This window comes from Pantherophis guttatus, chromosome 5, assembly GCF_059756535.1.
Source record: "Pantherophis guttatus breed Tessera chromosome 5, ASM5975653v1, whole genome shotgun sequence".
NCBI classification, from domain to species: domain Eukaryota; kingdom Metazoa; phylum Chordata; class Lepidosauria; order Squamata; family Colubridae; genus Pantherophis; species Pantherophis guttatus.
The window spans coordinates 39,436,545-39,454,083 of NC_142067.1; the positions used below are offsets into that span (position 1 = coordinate 39,436,545).

The following is a 17,539-nucleotide window of genomic DNA, read 5'->3' on the forward strand; positions in this document are numbered from 1 at the left end:
TATTAATTATTGATTGGTAACTTATAAATTAACAATTTGTGCAAAATATGTATTATTTACCTACTACTTACATGAATTTCTATATTGCCCAGACTTCAATATACCAATTAACACAGAAGTAAATGACATATGTTTTTCGTTTTTTATGTGGTGGAGTTTTAAATACTGTATGTCACCTGGAGTCACCTATGTGAGAGTTGGACAGCTGTATAAATCTGTTTAATAATTAATTAATTATTCTCATATTACAGTCACTCTAAAATGTCATTTGGAGTAGAAATATTGAACATGCATATTTATATATTCTCATTTTTTAATTTTGGTTTTTTTTTCGTTTTTTACTTTTTGTATTTCTATTTAATATGCTTTTTAAAAAGCAATAGAAAAAAGACATATCTGTCTTCCTACAAAATACTACCAGAACAACCTCGGTTTGGAACAGATATTATCCTTTGGAACATTTAGCAGTCTAATATTTGACAGGAAAAGGAAGCAAAGTTAGTTTATTCTGGATCTTCTATTTCTCCTGTTCAATTTACAGTTGGTGGAATTTCAGCTATATTAAAATATCTATTTATATTCTTTACTCAACAATTTAAATCAATCTTAATCAAGAATGGACATAAATCATTTGTTTGCTTTTCATATTTAAACAGGCCTATATGTTCATAAATCAGATTTCACATACGCTGTTTGATCAGCTGGTTCAACGGCAGTATTTCACAAAGTTGGATTATTTGTAAATGTATAGATGGAGAAAAAAAATGAAGGATATATGATAGTAAAACCAAGGATTGGTAGACTGCAGTCTGATCAGTCCCTGGAGTCCAATCATACTCTGACTTCTTGCATAGGCAATGTTTTTCAACATCTGATAGTCCCCTGTGCATAATTTATAATGATTATTATAAATTTCATTAACTTCCACCAGATCTGGATCGCAAAAATTCGAAGCAGTATAAGATGAGAGTAAAGAGACACAGAAGACTCCTTTGCTAATATTTAACACAGAGTTTTGCAATCCAGGTCTGGAAGCTGTAATCCACCAGAGTATATATAAAACTGTAATTCTCAGTGCAATTAAATCGAGATACAAATTATTAAAAATGCAAACATTGTACAGAATTTCATAATACACTTTGACAGTTAGTATATTTCACATTTTGTTATTTGAAAACTAATTCTAATAGTAAGATTAATGTTAAAAAGCTAGCATGCTAGAAACAGAATACTAGATTCTAGCATTAAAGTTATTTACAAAGATGCCCTTGGGCTCCATGTAGGGATTATAAGAAAATTAGAATATTAAATAGCAAGTGATCAAAGCTTTGATTTAAATTGCCCATTTACACACAAGAAAAATATAGTGATAAATTAAGCTAGTAAGAACAGGAACATTCCAGGAGAAGAGGAAGGAGCAACTTTATCAGCCACTTTTGGTAATTCATCATTTTGTGACTTGTCACATAAAATTTCTAAAATATGTCTATAGAAGGTATTCTACTACTATAGTATAAGTTATTTTGTGACAGGGATCACAATATTCTCTCAAAAATTCAAATATTCCTCTCAGCCATAAGGGTACAACATTGTTAAAGCTGGCAACTTTTTTTAAACAAATGGCATATTTCATATAATGGTTTTCTTCTGTCTCCTACTGATTCTGGAAGAAGTAGGCAACATGATCCCTGTGGATGATTTTTAATTTTTAAAATCTCATTGTAACATAATGCAAATTTGTGGCATATTATGAATTAGCAATAGCACTTAGACTTATATACCGCGTCACAGTGCTATACAGGCCTCTCTAAGCGGTTTACAGAGTCAGCATATTGCCCCCAACAATCTGGGCCTTCATTTTACTGACCTCAGAAGGAGGGAAGCTAAGTCAACCTTTATTTATTTATGAATAATTATACTATGTGATTGCCACCCATTTACTTATTACTGTTAAATATATGGAAAAAATCTTAGTGTCTATAAGTCTGATGATTACTCCTATAATATAGACTAGACTATAATATTCTGACCAGTAAGAATATATAATTTATAAAATATTAATAAATTTTATGTGTACATATATAATAATTACTGGACAATTTGTATTATATATTTGTATTTCCTATATGTCTGCTTTGTGCACTCTAGGTTACTTACACAAGCTGTGCAGTTTATCTCAGTGCATTTGGGCCCCTGAAGTCTCCACCCCAATGAAAAGCAAAGAGACATTCTCACAGATGATCCAATTGTAGGACTGCCTGTATTCTCCTTTTCTTGATTTGAACAACATACAGGATATAGTTTGTACTTACCTGTACATTCAAAAACTGGATTCCATTTCTTAGTCACATTACCGTGTGATTATTAGTCACATTGCTGAGCACATTGTAAGCCGCCCTGAGTCTCCGGAGAAGGGCGGCATATAAATCAAATTTTAAAAAAAAAATTAAAAAAATTACCATTTGGCCATGCTTTGAAAAAGGCAGAGAAAATGCTTTTATATAAAAATAGGCAATTTAAGTATAAATTAAGTATAGTTGCTTTCTTCTTTTTCACAGCTTGCCGGTCAGGATTCTATAAAGCATTTGCTGGAAATATAAAGTGTTCCAAGTGTCCTCCACACAGCCAAACCTTCGTGGAAGCAACATCTGTATGTCAGTGTGAAAAAGGATACTTCCGAGCTGATAAGGATCCACCAACTATGGCATGTACCCGTAAGTTTAATTGATCCTGGTGTTTAAAATTCTTCCCTTATCCTCTTTATCTTAAAGGATAAAAAAAGCATTTGTTTTTGCTAATCAAAAATGCAAATTAATTTTTCCTTTAGACCCAAGACACTTATGTGTTGAAAAATACATATTGTCAAAACAACATACTGCACTACCTTCATTATTAATCGAATAATTACAGTTTAGGAACATTTGAGTGGTAACTAGTGTTTATTTTTCTGGATATGATTCTGTGTGTATATATATTATAAATTGATTGCGTGGCATCAAGTCAATGTGAACTCAGCAATACATAGATAAACTTTCTAAAAGATCCAGGACTTAAACTGCAAGGTGTGTAAGAGTAAATGTTTACCTTTTCTTTTTCCCTGCACAGTCTGGGAGAGTGGTAGAATAAGATTATAGGCACATCCTTGATACTAATGTTGCTGTTATTTCTGAGATCTTTATTTGATTCCTTTGATTATACTAAGTTTCTTAGGTGGGACCAACTTACCAGTCTATGTAGTGCATATCATATACTTTTCCTTTAATACAATAATAAGCATTCACTACTTGTTAGATCTGAAGAAGATTGGAATATAATGCATGCATAATTTAAAATTATCCATGTATTTGCTTGCCTAAGCAAAATATATAACATAAGGAAATTCCAGAGTGTATTACTCACAGATGTCTGCCAAAAAGGCTATGACTGCCAGGTTTTTCCCCCCAGTGTGATATATAATCTATGTATAATGTATAAGTGATAACAAAGCAATCAGACCATATTTGTAAAATCCCAATGACACATAATTTAGCAGAATCTGTGGATTATAATTAATTGTCTCTCTTTGTTCCAAGTTCTAAATCTTAGTAAATGATTCACTGCATGTCATTACAGCTTAATATTTGCATGAAATCACAGTTTAGTTGGCATAATTTAATGGCAATTAAAAACCTATTTAATCGTCATGCAAATTGGCATGAAGGCCCTTGAGTATGAAGGGTGTCTATTTCTTAAGAATCTGCACACTGTCATTTCTGTTCTTTTAAACACTCCTACCACAATTGATAACAATTTTCCTGTTCACAGCAGTACAAATGGACAATAAATTATATTTTTGTTATAAACAAAGTCTAAAATCCTCTGTACATTGATTAACTATGAAAATCATTAGCAAATTGTATTTTTTTAAAAAATTACTTGGGCATAATTTGATGTTTAAATGTTATTTATACAGAAATAACAAAGATTGTGGTGGCATCATAGTGATTAACAAATTTATTATGGGTTACATTTCCATGGATTACAATTTATTTCATCTATTCAATTTATTATATCCTGAATTACAAATAAAGATCCATATGACTTAGTAGCAGAGGAGTTAAAGAAATGAAATACAGAAAATATTGGCAGCACAACCAAATTATTATTAGTGGACATATAGAATTTTATGGCCAGTTGGTATTGCCAGTAAGATTTTTTTTTTAAAAAATATAAACACTTCAAAATAGTGAGAGTATCTCTCCAGAAGCTGAACTTCATTAGGTTTTGAATACTTCTTATCATAAATGTCACATTTATCTATTTATTATTGTAGTACAAAACAAATAGGATCCAAGATGGTTTGAAGTATTTTAATACTTTAATTCAATGATTTTTTAGAATAGATGAGAAATCCACTGATATTTTTATGTTAATAATTTGATTTTGGTTCTCTTAAATAGGTGCAAGAATACAAAATGCATATGCATGCTGAAACCCATATTTTTCAGTTTGATCTTTTGTTACAGTTCACAAATATAAAATAATCATAGCAAAATGCCCTTTACCTAGGGGGAAAATATTCATGAACAATAAAATAAATTCATATTTACTTTTTCTGTATTTTTTAAAAAAACTTTAAGTTCTCTACGTATACAATACAGCCAAGGCTTTTCTCTGCTTGCATATTGGTTAGTCATTAGCCAAATTATGAGTGGCAACTGTACAGTATTTACAAAAGGCTTCAAAACTATCAATCATTTTGTCAAATCTCAGAACAGTCAATCCATATTTTATATCTGCTTCATCAGTTGCTAGATTCTGCAAGCCATATCTTGAATGTGTTCTGAATTTGGATACTACTTTTAATCTGATTTTATTCCAAGTTTTACATGTTTGTGTTTGCTTAGTTAAATTCTGATGTCCAATTACTATAGAATATTTTACAAATATCATTGTAGGAGCAAAAATGAATGTTTTTCCTTTATCAATGATATTTGTGAAGAAATTTAAAGAAGAGTTCTTCACAGCTTTTGTCTCATTTATTTTGATATATCTTCATATATATTTGCCCTACACAATTTGTTTTTGTAAATCAAGGATGGAAGGTATGTTCTGTGTGAATGTACATTGTAATATAAGACATTGCTACTTTTAAGCACTGATTATTTTGTTTTTCCTTTTGTAGGACCACCTTCTGCTCCAAGGAATGTCATCTTTAATATAAATGAAACAGCCCTTATGTTGGAATGGACTCCACCAAGTGACACAGGAGGGAGAAAAGACCTTACCTATAGTGTTATTTGTAAAAAATGTGGATCTGATACCAGCCGGTGTGAGATATGTGGAGGAGGAATCCGATTTGTTCCAAGACATAGTGGGCTTATCAATTCTTCAGTGACTGTGCTTGATTTTGTGTCCCATGCGAACTACACTTTTGAAATAGAAGCCATGAATGGTGTCTCTGAATTAAGCTTTTCACCAAAGCAGTTCACAGCCATCACAATTACCACAGACCAAAATGGTGAGTTTCTTCTTATACGTGTGTCAGTTAGACCTTATACAATACAATATGATTAATAATATTTTGTGAATTATCATTAATAAATATAAAAAAAGTATGTTTGTGCTTTTTCAAATTATTTATACTTCCATAGTCATGTTTTGGTTGCAGGATAAATAATAAGACTTCAGAAACAGTTTGTCAGAACAAGCCTAACTTACTTTTATTCAAGGGATGTTGATTGATGTGGTTTATTTTTCCTTGGACAAGTCTATTTTTAACATTTTATCATGTGAAAAAACCAGGAAATTTTGCTAGTCTATTTACTATCTTAGTACTACTTTGTGACTTTAATTTAGGAGTTAACTATCAATCTATGAGATAAAGAAACTCTTGCTTATATGTGCAAAACTACATTTCAATTATTTAACAAATTAATGCATGCTTCATTAATCTAATTTCACAAAAATTACCTTGGTAGCTGGTTTGTTAAGTCTAGATGTAACATTCTTTTAAGCAGACAACATGTATATTCACAAGGTTGTATTAATTAAACTTGTATTAATAAACCTTGTAATTAATGAATTTTGTGGGCATTTTGAAAACACTGTCAAATATGAATTGAGAGATACTTCTCAGTTGATCAAACAATCTTCTACATGTGCATGAAAATACAAAATATTCCATTGTTTATCTGTTTGAGCAACAAGGTTATTCATAAGATTTAAAAAAACTCAAGTAGGCAGCTGTGATATGATTGGAGCCCTGCTTTTTTAATAAATCTGTATACATATGATGTATATAAAAAGATAGCAGGGCTTTTCTCATGTAATTATGGTTGCAATATTGACTTATTTTTTCCTCTCTTTTTTGTACACCTGTTTTGGACAATAACATGTGTCACTAATATTGCTACATGTACATGGGAGAGGTCTCTAGTTTTAAGAAGAACAATGACATTTCTCTAATCTGTATTTTTATTAATTTTAATATTTTTACTGTGGGTTTTATCATTCATGAATTATGTTCAGTTTTATACAGCTCTGTTTTTTAAGTGAAGCCCTTCGTTTTATTATTAATGGCTTGAGTTGCCTTCCTTGGGCAATGGTAGAATATAAATCAGTTAGACAAAGGAATAATCTGAAGATCCACACATTGTTAAACAATGGCTGTTATTAACAATGCATGTTAAGCAATGCGTGAAACTGAATTGAAATATAGAAGTAAGCCGCTTTAATTCTCTTATTTACTTTAATGCATTTATATCCATTATAAAATATGTTTATATTCAAAATATGTTTTTCTAGGGTATAATATATTTTTCATTAGAATAACTGCAGATGATTAGCATTATTAGAAATAAATGATATAAACAAATAAAATAGTAAAGTATATAATTATTCAGTTAGCACTAAGAACTGACAAGTCCTTTTTTCTGTTGTTGTGAATGTGTTGTCCAATGATAAGTATAGGAAAATATTGTCATTGAATTATATACAAAGTAGAAATAACCAGTTTAATTCAAACATTTTCTGTAATGATGTGCAGTAATTGACAGTAAGAGAAGCAATTCTATAAAATGCAAGATCATAAATGATGGTGCTGTGTCCAATTATTATTGAGCAACTAAAGAAATACTTCAAATATTAAATTCCTAGATACTTTTTTCTGCTTGCACAAAATACTATCAAACTAAAGGTTAGGGTTAGTTATATGGTGTTTTTTTATGTAAGTTTTACAGTTGAGATATTGAGCTGTCAACATCTGTGATATAAAAATATCAGTGACTTTACATACATCCAGTGTGTTAGCTGAAAGAAACAATAAAATTGACAAAGAGAAAATAACCAAATCAAGCTCCTAAACAGTTTGAAAGGGAGGCAAAGAATTGGAAGATGGGGCTGAATTGGAGATATAATGAATCTCAAGGATTCCATAAGCCTTGAAAGCAGCCTCCTGTAATGTTAAGCTTTTCAACTATTTTAGCTAAATTCTTGAAGTCTTTGACTGTTGGTTGTATGAAGGCTGATGAAGAACTCTTTTATATGAATAATAAGCCTATTTACTCAGATCTTAAATAATCATTAGTATCAAAGAAATGCTTATAATCTTATTCTTGGACTCCAATCCAGACTCTTCCAGACCACGCAGGGAAAGAAAAGGGTAAAAAAATTGCTCTTCCACACATTGCAGCTTAAGTCCTGGATCAAAGCTTCTAGATAAAGAGATCAGTAGCCTCCTGCTGTGGTGAAGGTAAAATAGAACAGCTTCGAGATAGAAAGATTTATAGAATCATTTATCTTCTTTTCCTAATATTCCTAACTGACCCTTAACTTTTCACTATATATCTCCACATAACGAATGCTGAAATAATAGAATGCTGTTTCAAACGTAATTAATATAAAGTTTGAATTGTTTTAGTAATCCTAGAGCCACTATTCTAGTCCTTGAAATATTCCAAGGCCTTTTATCAACTGAGTTTTAATTTACTTCACAGCTGATTCTCTACCTATTTCCAGATATCTTGGGGCAATGCCTACTGCATTGTCATTGTTAAAACCATGTTAATGAAGAGCTAGCACTTATGGACTGTTGCATTTTGTGCATTTTTATGAACAACCAGAAACAGACATTCATTAAAAATGGATATTTATATACTCTTTTAAATCTTTTATGTGGGGTTACCATTTTAAGTGTCACTGCATCCTTTCCTATAAAACTTTCTGAATATGGTCAAGAAAACTGGTTCATTCTATAATTGATTATCCTCTTCTATGAAACTTTTTTCAGTATAATCACTGTAATGTAATAATTATTGTACAGCTGCAGGTAATGTACATACTTCAGTTTTATTGTCAACCTATCATAGATTAATAAAGTAGATAATTTTTTTAAATAAAATAAAGTACCCATGTTGATAATAGCAATATCAATAGCACTTAAACTTATATATCATCTCCTACTGCTTTTCAGCAGAAGTCCCCAACCAGTAGCAGGGAGGGATAGGATGTGTTCCACGCTCAATCTAATCCTGCGCCTGCGCAAATGAACCTTTGTAGGTTCACCCACTATTTGCGCAGCCTGGTTCTCAACTGACCACGGCTCGGTAGCAGGCCTGGAAGTTGGGAACCTCTGATTTATAGCACTTTCTAAGATGTTTACACAGTCAGCATATTGCTTCCAACAATCTGGGTTCTTGTTTTACTGACCTCATAAGGCTAAATGAATGGAAGGCTGAATCAACCTTGAGCCAGGCAGGATCAAACTTCTGGCCGTGAGCAAAGTCAGCCTGAAATACTGCATTCTAATCACTGCACCACCACGGCTCTAATAAACCAACATGACTGTATAAAAGAGCTGACAATCGTAAAAGAAGCATAATTTTTATTTTCTGATATATTTACAAACATGTCTTTAATACCATGTATGAGTCTGTACACTTATCCAAATGACTCATCCAAAAGTCTCAAGCATTTGAAATCTTTCTGTTTCTGCCACAGCAAAAAAACAAAAACAAAACAAAACACAAGGACAAGATTTCAAATATATGTACAAGCATTACAAACATCTAAGTTAGGATCTGTATGTTTACTAACCATTGTTCCTCTTCCTGACCTAAGAACAATTTCTATTACATATTTTTCTATTCTTTCCTTCCATTGAAAGCTATAACTTTTAAAACAAATTGTGTTCACTATCTAATATTTTAAAATAATCAGTTCCTACTTGTAAAGTTTTCTGTTGTATGCTGTAGATTCTTCATATCACGTACAAGTTGATGCAAACCAATTAGAATTGTTTTTCTTATTTCATTATCTATTGTTGCTCTGTGGTATAACTTGTTCTATGGTTTAGAGTCATTTTTATAATTGCATTTAGCTGTGCTTCTCCCTTTTGTTTTATGTAATACCTTTCTAAAGTTCCTTCACCTGAATTGATTCCAGAGCAGTTGCATTATGTCACAAAACCTATTGCAAGGAAAAACAATATAATTATTTTAATAATGCCATACCAAAATAAAAATCTGAATAGCACTATTTTTAAATCACGACAACATATTCACGCTATGAACATGTAGCCATAGATGCCATTAGCATCTTCTCTGAGCAAACACTAATATAATGTTTTTTTAAGGACAAAGCAAGAGAAAATTGTAGTTAAGACCCAAGGAAACATGAGCTGTTGTGCAGGAATGGTAAACGTATTTTTATTTAAATTGGGTTAACTCTGGAAAAATAGCACAGAACAGAATCATGAAAATTTGACTCCTCTGATTCCCACTGAAAGAAACCAATAGAAGTGAAGTTATTTTTTGAGTAGTAATACATTAGAAAATAGTGGTAGAGTTAATAGTGGATTCAGCTTTAGAATTGTAAATGATCTATTATCATTAAATGTCAGCAAAAAAACTTACATTAATTAAGTGTTCATTGTATGATTGGTTATAAATACAAATAATTTGATGGAAATGGATCCTAGTTTTTGTTTTGTTTTCTTCTTTTAAGGATAGTATTAAGCAATGTATTTTATCCTGTGTGAGATAAGAGGTAATCCTACTAAGAAAGAAAGGAAGGAAGGAAGGAAGGAAGGAACGAAGGAAGGAAGGAAGGAAGGAAGGAAGGAAGGAAGGAAGGAAGGAAGGAAGGAAGGGAGGGGATTAAAAAAAACATTCTCTTCAAACCAATTTAATAAAAGGATATTTGGGATCAAAATATAGTATATATTCTGCCTTCTTCTTTTCCAGTTCAAACTAAAATTATGATTGGTATAATCATAGTTGACAGTGCAAATAGCATGTATACATTAACAATTACGAACCAAGAATCATAATATACAAAGGTGCTTGAAGATACAGTTTGTTAACATTAAACATGTGCTATCTAGAGTGAGGCACATGATTTATACAAGCAATTATTTATCCAAGATTTGTCTTTCATTGCAGTTACCAAATTATGGGATTATTAAACTATTCAGAAATCTGAAATGTGGTTCCAAGCAAAAGTGGAGCTAATAGAGCCAATTTTCTAATCTGGAAAAATTGAGAAAGAAAGAGATTTTATTTTTTGCATTCACATTAGTCAACAAAAAAAATTGGAATGATTCAGATGATTGAATAAAATAAAAAATAATAACTTTATTGTCATATTAGCATATGAATATTAGCATTGTTTGCATTTTTCAAAATCAGATTGTTTCTCCTACATTAATTAATGCTGATGATTTCCAGCCGAAGATCAATAAAGAGTTGAGTATCATTTTAAAACAAAGAAAAATATATGGATCAGTATTTCATATTTACATCTAGATATTTATATAAATCTAGATTATATGTACAGAGTGGAGAGTTGATCTCTGACAGAAAGCCACTTGAAGAGACTAGAAGCATTTGAAATGTGGTGGCTGTTACCTATAAATTGGGTTGACAAAATCAGAAATGAGGAGGTGATAAGCTGCCTGGGAAAGCCAAGGAAAATCATCAAAACCATAAAAAAGCAAAAGTTAGAATATTTTGGACATGTGATGCGACACCCAGAATAATACGGCAAACATATGGAAGGATTGTCTTCAAGGAAAGATTGAAGGCAAACAAGGTCCAGGCAGAAGAAGAACATCATGGCTTCCAAATCTAAGGGGCTGGTTTGGACAAAACTCAACAGCACTTTTTCATGCAGCTGTTGATAAAAATAGGATTGTCAACATGATCGGCAACGTCTGATGATGGATATGGCACAAGAAGAAGAAGATTACATCACTATTATATAAATAATCATACATTAATAATTTGCCTCTAACAAGAGTATCTACATGCATTGAAGTACATCTCTTTTAAAAGTTATTATATGCAAGAAAAAAAAACTGCAAAGCATTACCTATGTGCAGATTTGGGTTGCAGTGCTTTCTTCTGTTCACTGATGGTCTTGCTGAAGCAGTGGGAACTAACTCCAGCATTTAATTATTTATATTTTTATTTATTTATTAGATTTATATTGCCACCTATTTACCCATGGCGACTCAAGGTGGCTTACAGAATATAAAAAAACATTTTAAAAACAGTAAAACTCATAAAAAATCAAATAAATTAATATAATAAAATCACCCCTGACCCCCACTTCCCACCCCAGCAACAGCCGATCACACAAGCCATTTAATGGGCTCTATGCCACTCTGGGTTCCCAGGCCCGCTGGCAGAACCGGGTCTTCAGCGCCTTCCGGAAGAGAATTAGGGTGGGGGCTAATCGCTGGGAGAATGATGTTCCAGAGGGAGGGAGCCACCACAGAGAAGGCCCCTTCTCCTGGGTCCCACCAGGTGTATTTCCTTCGGGGATGGGACCCGCAGCATTCCCTGCCTCCCCACTCTAATGGGTCGGGTAGATGTGACCAGCAAGAGATGATCCCTCAGATAACCTGGTCCCAAGCCATGAAGGGCTTTAAAGGTGACAACCAACACCTTGAATTGTACCCGGAAGCAAATCGGCAGCCAATGCAGCTCCCGCAGGAGAGGTGATATATGTGCGCATCGGGGTCTGCACATGACCGTGTGGGCCACTGCATTTTGCACCAACTGGAGCTTCCAGATGCTCTTCAAGGGTAGCCCCATGAAAAGCGCATTGAAATAGTCAAGACAGGAAGTGACTAAGGCATGAGTGACTGTGAGTAGGGATTGCTGGTCCAGGAAAGGGCATAACTGGTGCAAACTCGCAGTTGTGCAAAGGCCCTCCTGGCTGCAACCATCACCTGCTCTTCAACCAGGAGTCGTGAGTCCAGGAGAATCCCCAGATTTTGCACAGGGTCTGTTTGGGGTAGTTCCACCCCATCCAAGACCAAAGATGGCAATTCTCCCTGAGCCAATGAACCCCAAACCCAGAGCCACTCCATCTTGCCAGGTTTTAGTTTCAATCCATTGTTCCCCATCCAACCACTAACAGCTTCCAGGCACTGCGAGAGGTAGGACACGGCATCACTTAACTCACCACAAGCTGAGACATACAGCTGAGTATCATCAGCATATTGGTGATACCTCAGTCCATGGTGATGGATGATCTCATCCAGCTGCTTCATATAAATGTTGAGGGCTGGATCTCTCCGTTCCTATCAGCATTGACTGAGAGTGGCCGCAGAGGAAGGAAGTGAACCAGGATATCACAAGGCCTCCCACTTCCATCCCCCGAAGCCACTCCAGGAGAATACCATGATGGTATTGAAAACCACCAAGAGATCAAGTAGAGCAAGGATGGATGCACTACCCCGTCCGGCTCCTGCTAGAGATCATCCAAAAGTGCAACCAGTGCTGTTTCTGTCACAACTCCAGGCATGAGTCCTGACTGGTCAAAATAATCCATTTCATCCAGAAACCTCTAGAGCTGCCCCGCAACCACTTTTTCGACAACCTTCCCCAAAAAGGGAAGATTGGAGACAGGTCGGAAATTATTCAACCGGATGGAGTCCAGTGATGGTGTCTTAAGAAGAGGATGGATCACATGCTACTTAAAGTGCTGGGGCCCTTCCCTCTCCTTTAGGGAAGTATTAATCACCACCAGAGTCCACCCATCTGTCACCTCCTGGGAAGCTTTCACAAGCCAGGAAGGACACAGGTGTTTGTGCGCATACTCCCTAGGATCCTGTCCACTTCCTCGAGAGCAACAGGGTCAAACTGTTCCCAGATAACAGAGCAAGAACCTGCATCAAGGGCTTCCATCAGACCAGCAACCATGCTGGCATTTAACTGGGAACGAAGTCGAGCAATTTTGTCTTCCAGAAAATCCGCAAACTCCTCAGCTCGTCCCTTCAGATGGACCTCAATCTCCTCCTTTCCCAGGACGAGGAGGGTCATCTTAAAGAGAGTGGCTGGGCGATTATCTGCAGACACAATTTGTGTGGAGAAGTATTCACACTATTATTTATTTAATTGCACCTATATATTGCTGTTCACAGGAACAATAAGGCAACAACCATGGTGTTAAACAATAAATGGAAAGCATTGATTTATAAAAATCTATTTAAATTATTAACTACTGTAGATCATACCATATCTGCTAGAGGATTAATCATTTTCCTTCCAAGCTATAGTTAGACTTCTAAAATTTCTTTGATGGAAAATATCATTTCTTTATTATTACAATCAAAAGAAAAATCTATTATCCAGTCCTAAGTGATTGCACAAAATAGAACATATTGTGTTCAAGTATTATTGTCTCTTTAACTGCAGAAGTAGAATGAATAGAAGCAAGCTGTTATAACTCTGAAAAGATAATTCTTAAGTCCAATCCTCCATTTTCTTTTGATATATTTCTATGATTTATGGCAGTATAAATCCATCAAGTATCACTTTCTAATACTGTATTACTTCTTAGGAAAGATGGGAATTTATTATGTTAGGTATTTGTGAACACTAGACTAAAACTAATTCAAATAATGTTCTCGTGAAATTAGATAACATTCTGAAATTAATTTAACTGTACAATTATCACCATTTTTTTCCTAACAAATATGCACTCTTATTATCCATTTTTTAAAATAATATATTTGGTTTGATCCTTCTGAAAATAATTCTGAGATAAAGCATGTTGATTATAATCATAAACAATGAATCTGGAAAAAATATTACAAATCTATTTGAAAATGTTTAATTGCACTCAGCCTAATTAGTGATAATGGCCATGAATTTTTTTCAACAATAGTAATTTATGATTATACTCTTAGAATCAGGTGTTTCTCATACAAAACTGGCATAGTGCTATCATAGCATTTTAAGTTTTATGTCAATTTAATATTCAAATGAATTTGAAATCTTTACTAAGAAGCTCTAACATTCACATCCTTGGGCCACTTCTTAGAGTTTGAAGAAGTGAGATGCATGCCAATCAATTACTTATGGCCATAAATAATGAGTCACAACTTAACCATAGTTTCATGTATTTACAAAATAATGATAATAATAAGGCAAAGTTGTTCTCATTCTGAACAACTTATTGTTTTTCTATGCTACTGCTCCATAGTTGTCTGCTCAAATTTGAATTAAGAAGTTCCATTCTAAGTAAGATTATTTGCACTTAGCATTGTCAGTCTGATTAGTTTTTGCCCTCTTCTATTGTTCTGTAATTGTTTTAATTGGGGGATGGAATATATATCGGTTAAATGTCATTTTTTAAATATTTATCTATACCATCCAGATTCTGTTGATCAGAGTGGTTTAAAAATTCTAGAACGGAGGGAGGGAGGGAGGGAGGGAGGGAGGGAGGAAGGAAGGAAGGAAGGAAGGAAGGAAGGAAGGAAGGAAGGAAGGAAGGAAGGAAGGAAGGAAGGAAGGAAGGAAGGAAGGAAGATTGATTTGGTTAGGTCTTAACTTTCATTATCATCTGTTTTGACTTTATGAAAAATTACAATCTTTTATCTAAATAAAGATAGCTGAATCAAAAACCATTGAATTTTTCCAACAGTTCACTAGGTGTAATTTCCAAGCATGTTTAAAACTGCAGTTCCTATTTAAAGTGTAAGTAAAATGTTCCTGTATTATGCTGTATTAAGCTCAAAGCCAAAATGCATTTATCCAGAATACAGCTATGCCAGTTATTTAGCAGTTCATCCCTGGAGTAATTTAGCATTATTAAAGAAACTTTAAGCCTGCCCCATCTGCATCTTTATTCATGAATTGTAATTATAAACTTAATTTTTCCCCATGTGTACATGTATATGATTGAGTTCTTCTGTTTTTCCTCTGGTCTAAAAGTTACTTAGTGGGACTTGTTATTCTATATTTTTTATCTGTGGTACTATGTTTACATTTATATCTACTGAATGTTGCATGTAACTGACTTAAACGTATATAGATATTGTTCTTTATGAATTGTATCTATTTTACATGTTTTAAAACATTGTGAAAAAATTATAATTTTATAGCACACGTTTGTGTATAGGGATAGAAAGTTACCATTATGAACAATAATAATTGTAAAAACAATTGAATGTCAACTTCTCTAGGTAAGTCACACCCCTACATAATTTGGCCATGCTTGGGTAAAACAGATTCACGTTTGTAGACCTAACAAAGATCCTTCTTCTGCAAAGACATTAGCAGATATGATGGTTCATATCCAATAGATGTTTGCCCACAGAATCTCCACTTCCATCTGCATACAAAAATGCATCTTTTTCACAGGAGTAATCTAAAATTGTATTTTTGTATATTTTCATTAAAAGTTTTCAAAACAATAAAAGCATAGAAAATTAAAGAAAAAGTATGAAGAAAAAAGAAGATAGAAAAAAAGAAAAAAGGAGAGAAGGAAACAGAATTATTACTTTCATCACTTTTTATATTGGGTAATTGCTAACTTAATTTTTTAAATTCCTTTTTAAACCTTGTATTTTTAAATCACCATTAGCATTAGCATCATTAACATCTCCATTACTACCATCACTGTTATTCATTCTGTCCTTCCTGGAAGGGTGTAGTGCAATGTAGGTCATACCTACACATTTATATATTTTCAATCCCTATAGGTCATTTGAAAGATCTCACATATTGAGATCTTTTATCTCAATACAACATTTATTGTTAGTAAAGGCAACAATAGTCATGTCCACACTTGCATATTTTGCAAGAAAAATAATAGGGATGTTTCTAATTGAACAAATAGCTTTGTGATCCAAAATTGAAACATACACAGCAATCATGGGCATAAGCAAGGATTAGAAGAAAAGAATCAACTATCAAGAATCACAGTAACCATCATATAGATGGATAAAGTTGCTGCTGCTGTAAACATAAAATTTCCTATTGTGAAATCTGGAACCAAAGTATAAAAAAATAAATGTTTCCCTGTCAGTCATTTCTGACTTTAGGGTACAGTGTTCATCTCTGTTTCTTGGCCAAGGGAGCCAGTGTTGTCCAAAGACAATTTCCATGGTCATGTGGCCAGCATGGCTGGGCACATGGAATGCTGTTACCTTCCCATGAAATGGTTCCTATTAATCTACTTGCATTTTCAATGCTTTTGAACTGCTAAGAGGGCAGGAACTGGGGCAAGTAATGGGAGCTCAACTCATTATGTAGCATTCAGGTCTTGAATCTGGGCTGACAGCTCTCCAGCTGACAAGGCCAGCATCTTTAACTGTTGAGCTATCTGGCTCCATTAAGAGTAAGGTATACAAGCAGAAAAACAAATGAGTAGAATTGTACAACTAATGGGAGTAACATATTGCAATTTGATAAAATAAGTCACTTCATCAAAACACATGATGATTAGTATTTGGGGAATGGGTTCACTCCTTCTTTCAAGGTAACAGGATTCATTATGAAATATCCAACTATCACTTGCCACTTGTTCTCATCCACCTGCTCCAGGGTGATTTTCAAGGCTCCCTCAAGACTTCCCCTATACAAGTGGTGATCTCATGAATGAATCTTACCACATCATGTTGGAAGACAGACTTGGTTAAGCATATGTTGCAACATCTTGCATAGCCAAGCACTATTAACGTCATCGATCCATCTTTGTTGAGGGAACAACAGGCCATAGAGTGGATTATTATTATTATTATTATTATTATTATTATTATTATTATTATTATTATTATTATTATTATTATTATTATTATTATTATTATTATTATTATTATTAATTTATTTATTTATTTATTTATTTATTTATTAAACTTCTATACCGCCCTTCTCCCGAAGGACTCAGGGCAGTGTACAGACATGTTAAAGCACACATAAACTCACAAAATTTAAAAACAATTTAAAATGAATATATAAAATTTGGCCCACAAAGTTAAAACTTGACAAACAACCTAGTTTAAAATTCGTATTCTAAGCCAGCCTGGCCTGTTGGAACAAAAGGGTCTTAAGGGCGTGGCGAAAGGTACGAAGGTCAGGGATCATACGGACCTCCAGGGGCAGGTCATTCCAGAGGACAGGTGCCCCCACAGAGAAGGCTCTCCCCCTGAGTGTTGCCAGTCGGCATTGTTTGGCCGACGGCACCCTGAGGAGTTCCTCTCTGTGGGAGCATATTGGCATATTAGTGGACTATCCAGGATTTTATTTATTAAAATAGAAATCAA

The 17,539-nt window shown here is 33.7% G+C and overlaps 1 protein-coding gene across 2 annotated transcripts in view; it reads left to right on the top strand.

The window, feature by feature from the left end:
* The window catches only part of EPHA6 (EPH receptor A6), a 429,275-nt gene that overhangs the window by 218,940 nt on the left and 192,796 nt on the right, over nucleotides 1-17,539 (top strand). For both annotated transcript variants that reach the window (XM_034413652.3, XM_034413664.3), the window contains exons 4-5: nucleotides 2,559-2,714; nucleotides 5,165-5,500. In XM_034413652.3, the coding sequence (XP_034269543.1) occupies nucleotides 2,559-2,714; nucleotides 5,165-5,500 (492 nt within the window). The remainder of the gene's footprint in view (nucleotides 1-2,558; nucleotides 2,715-5,164; nucleotides 5,501-17,539) is intronic.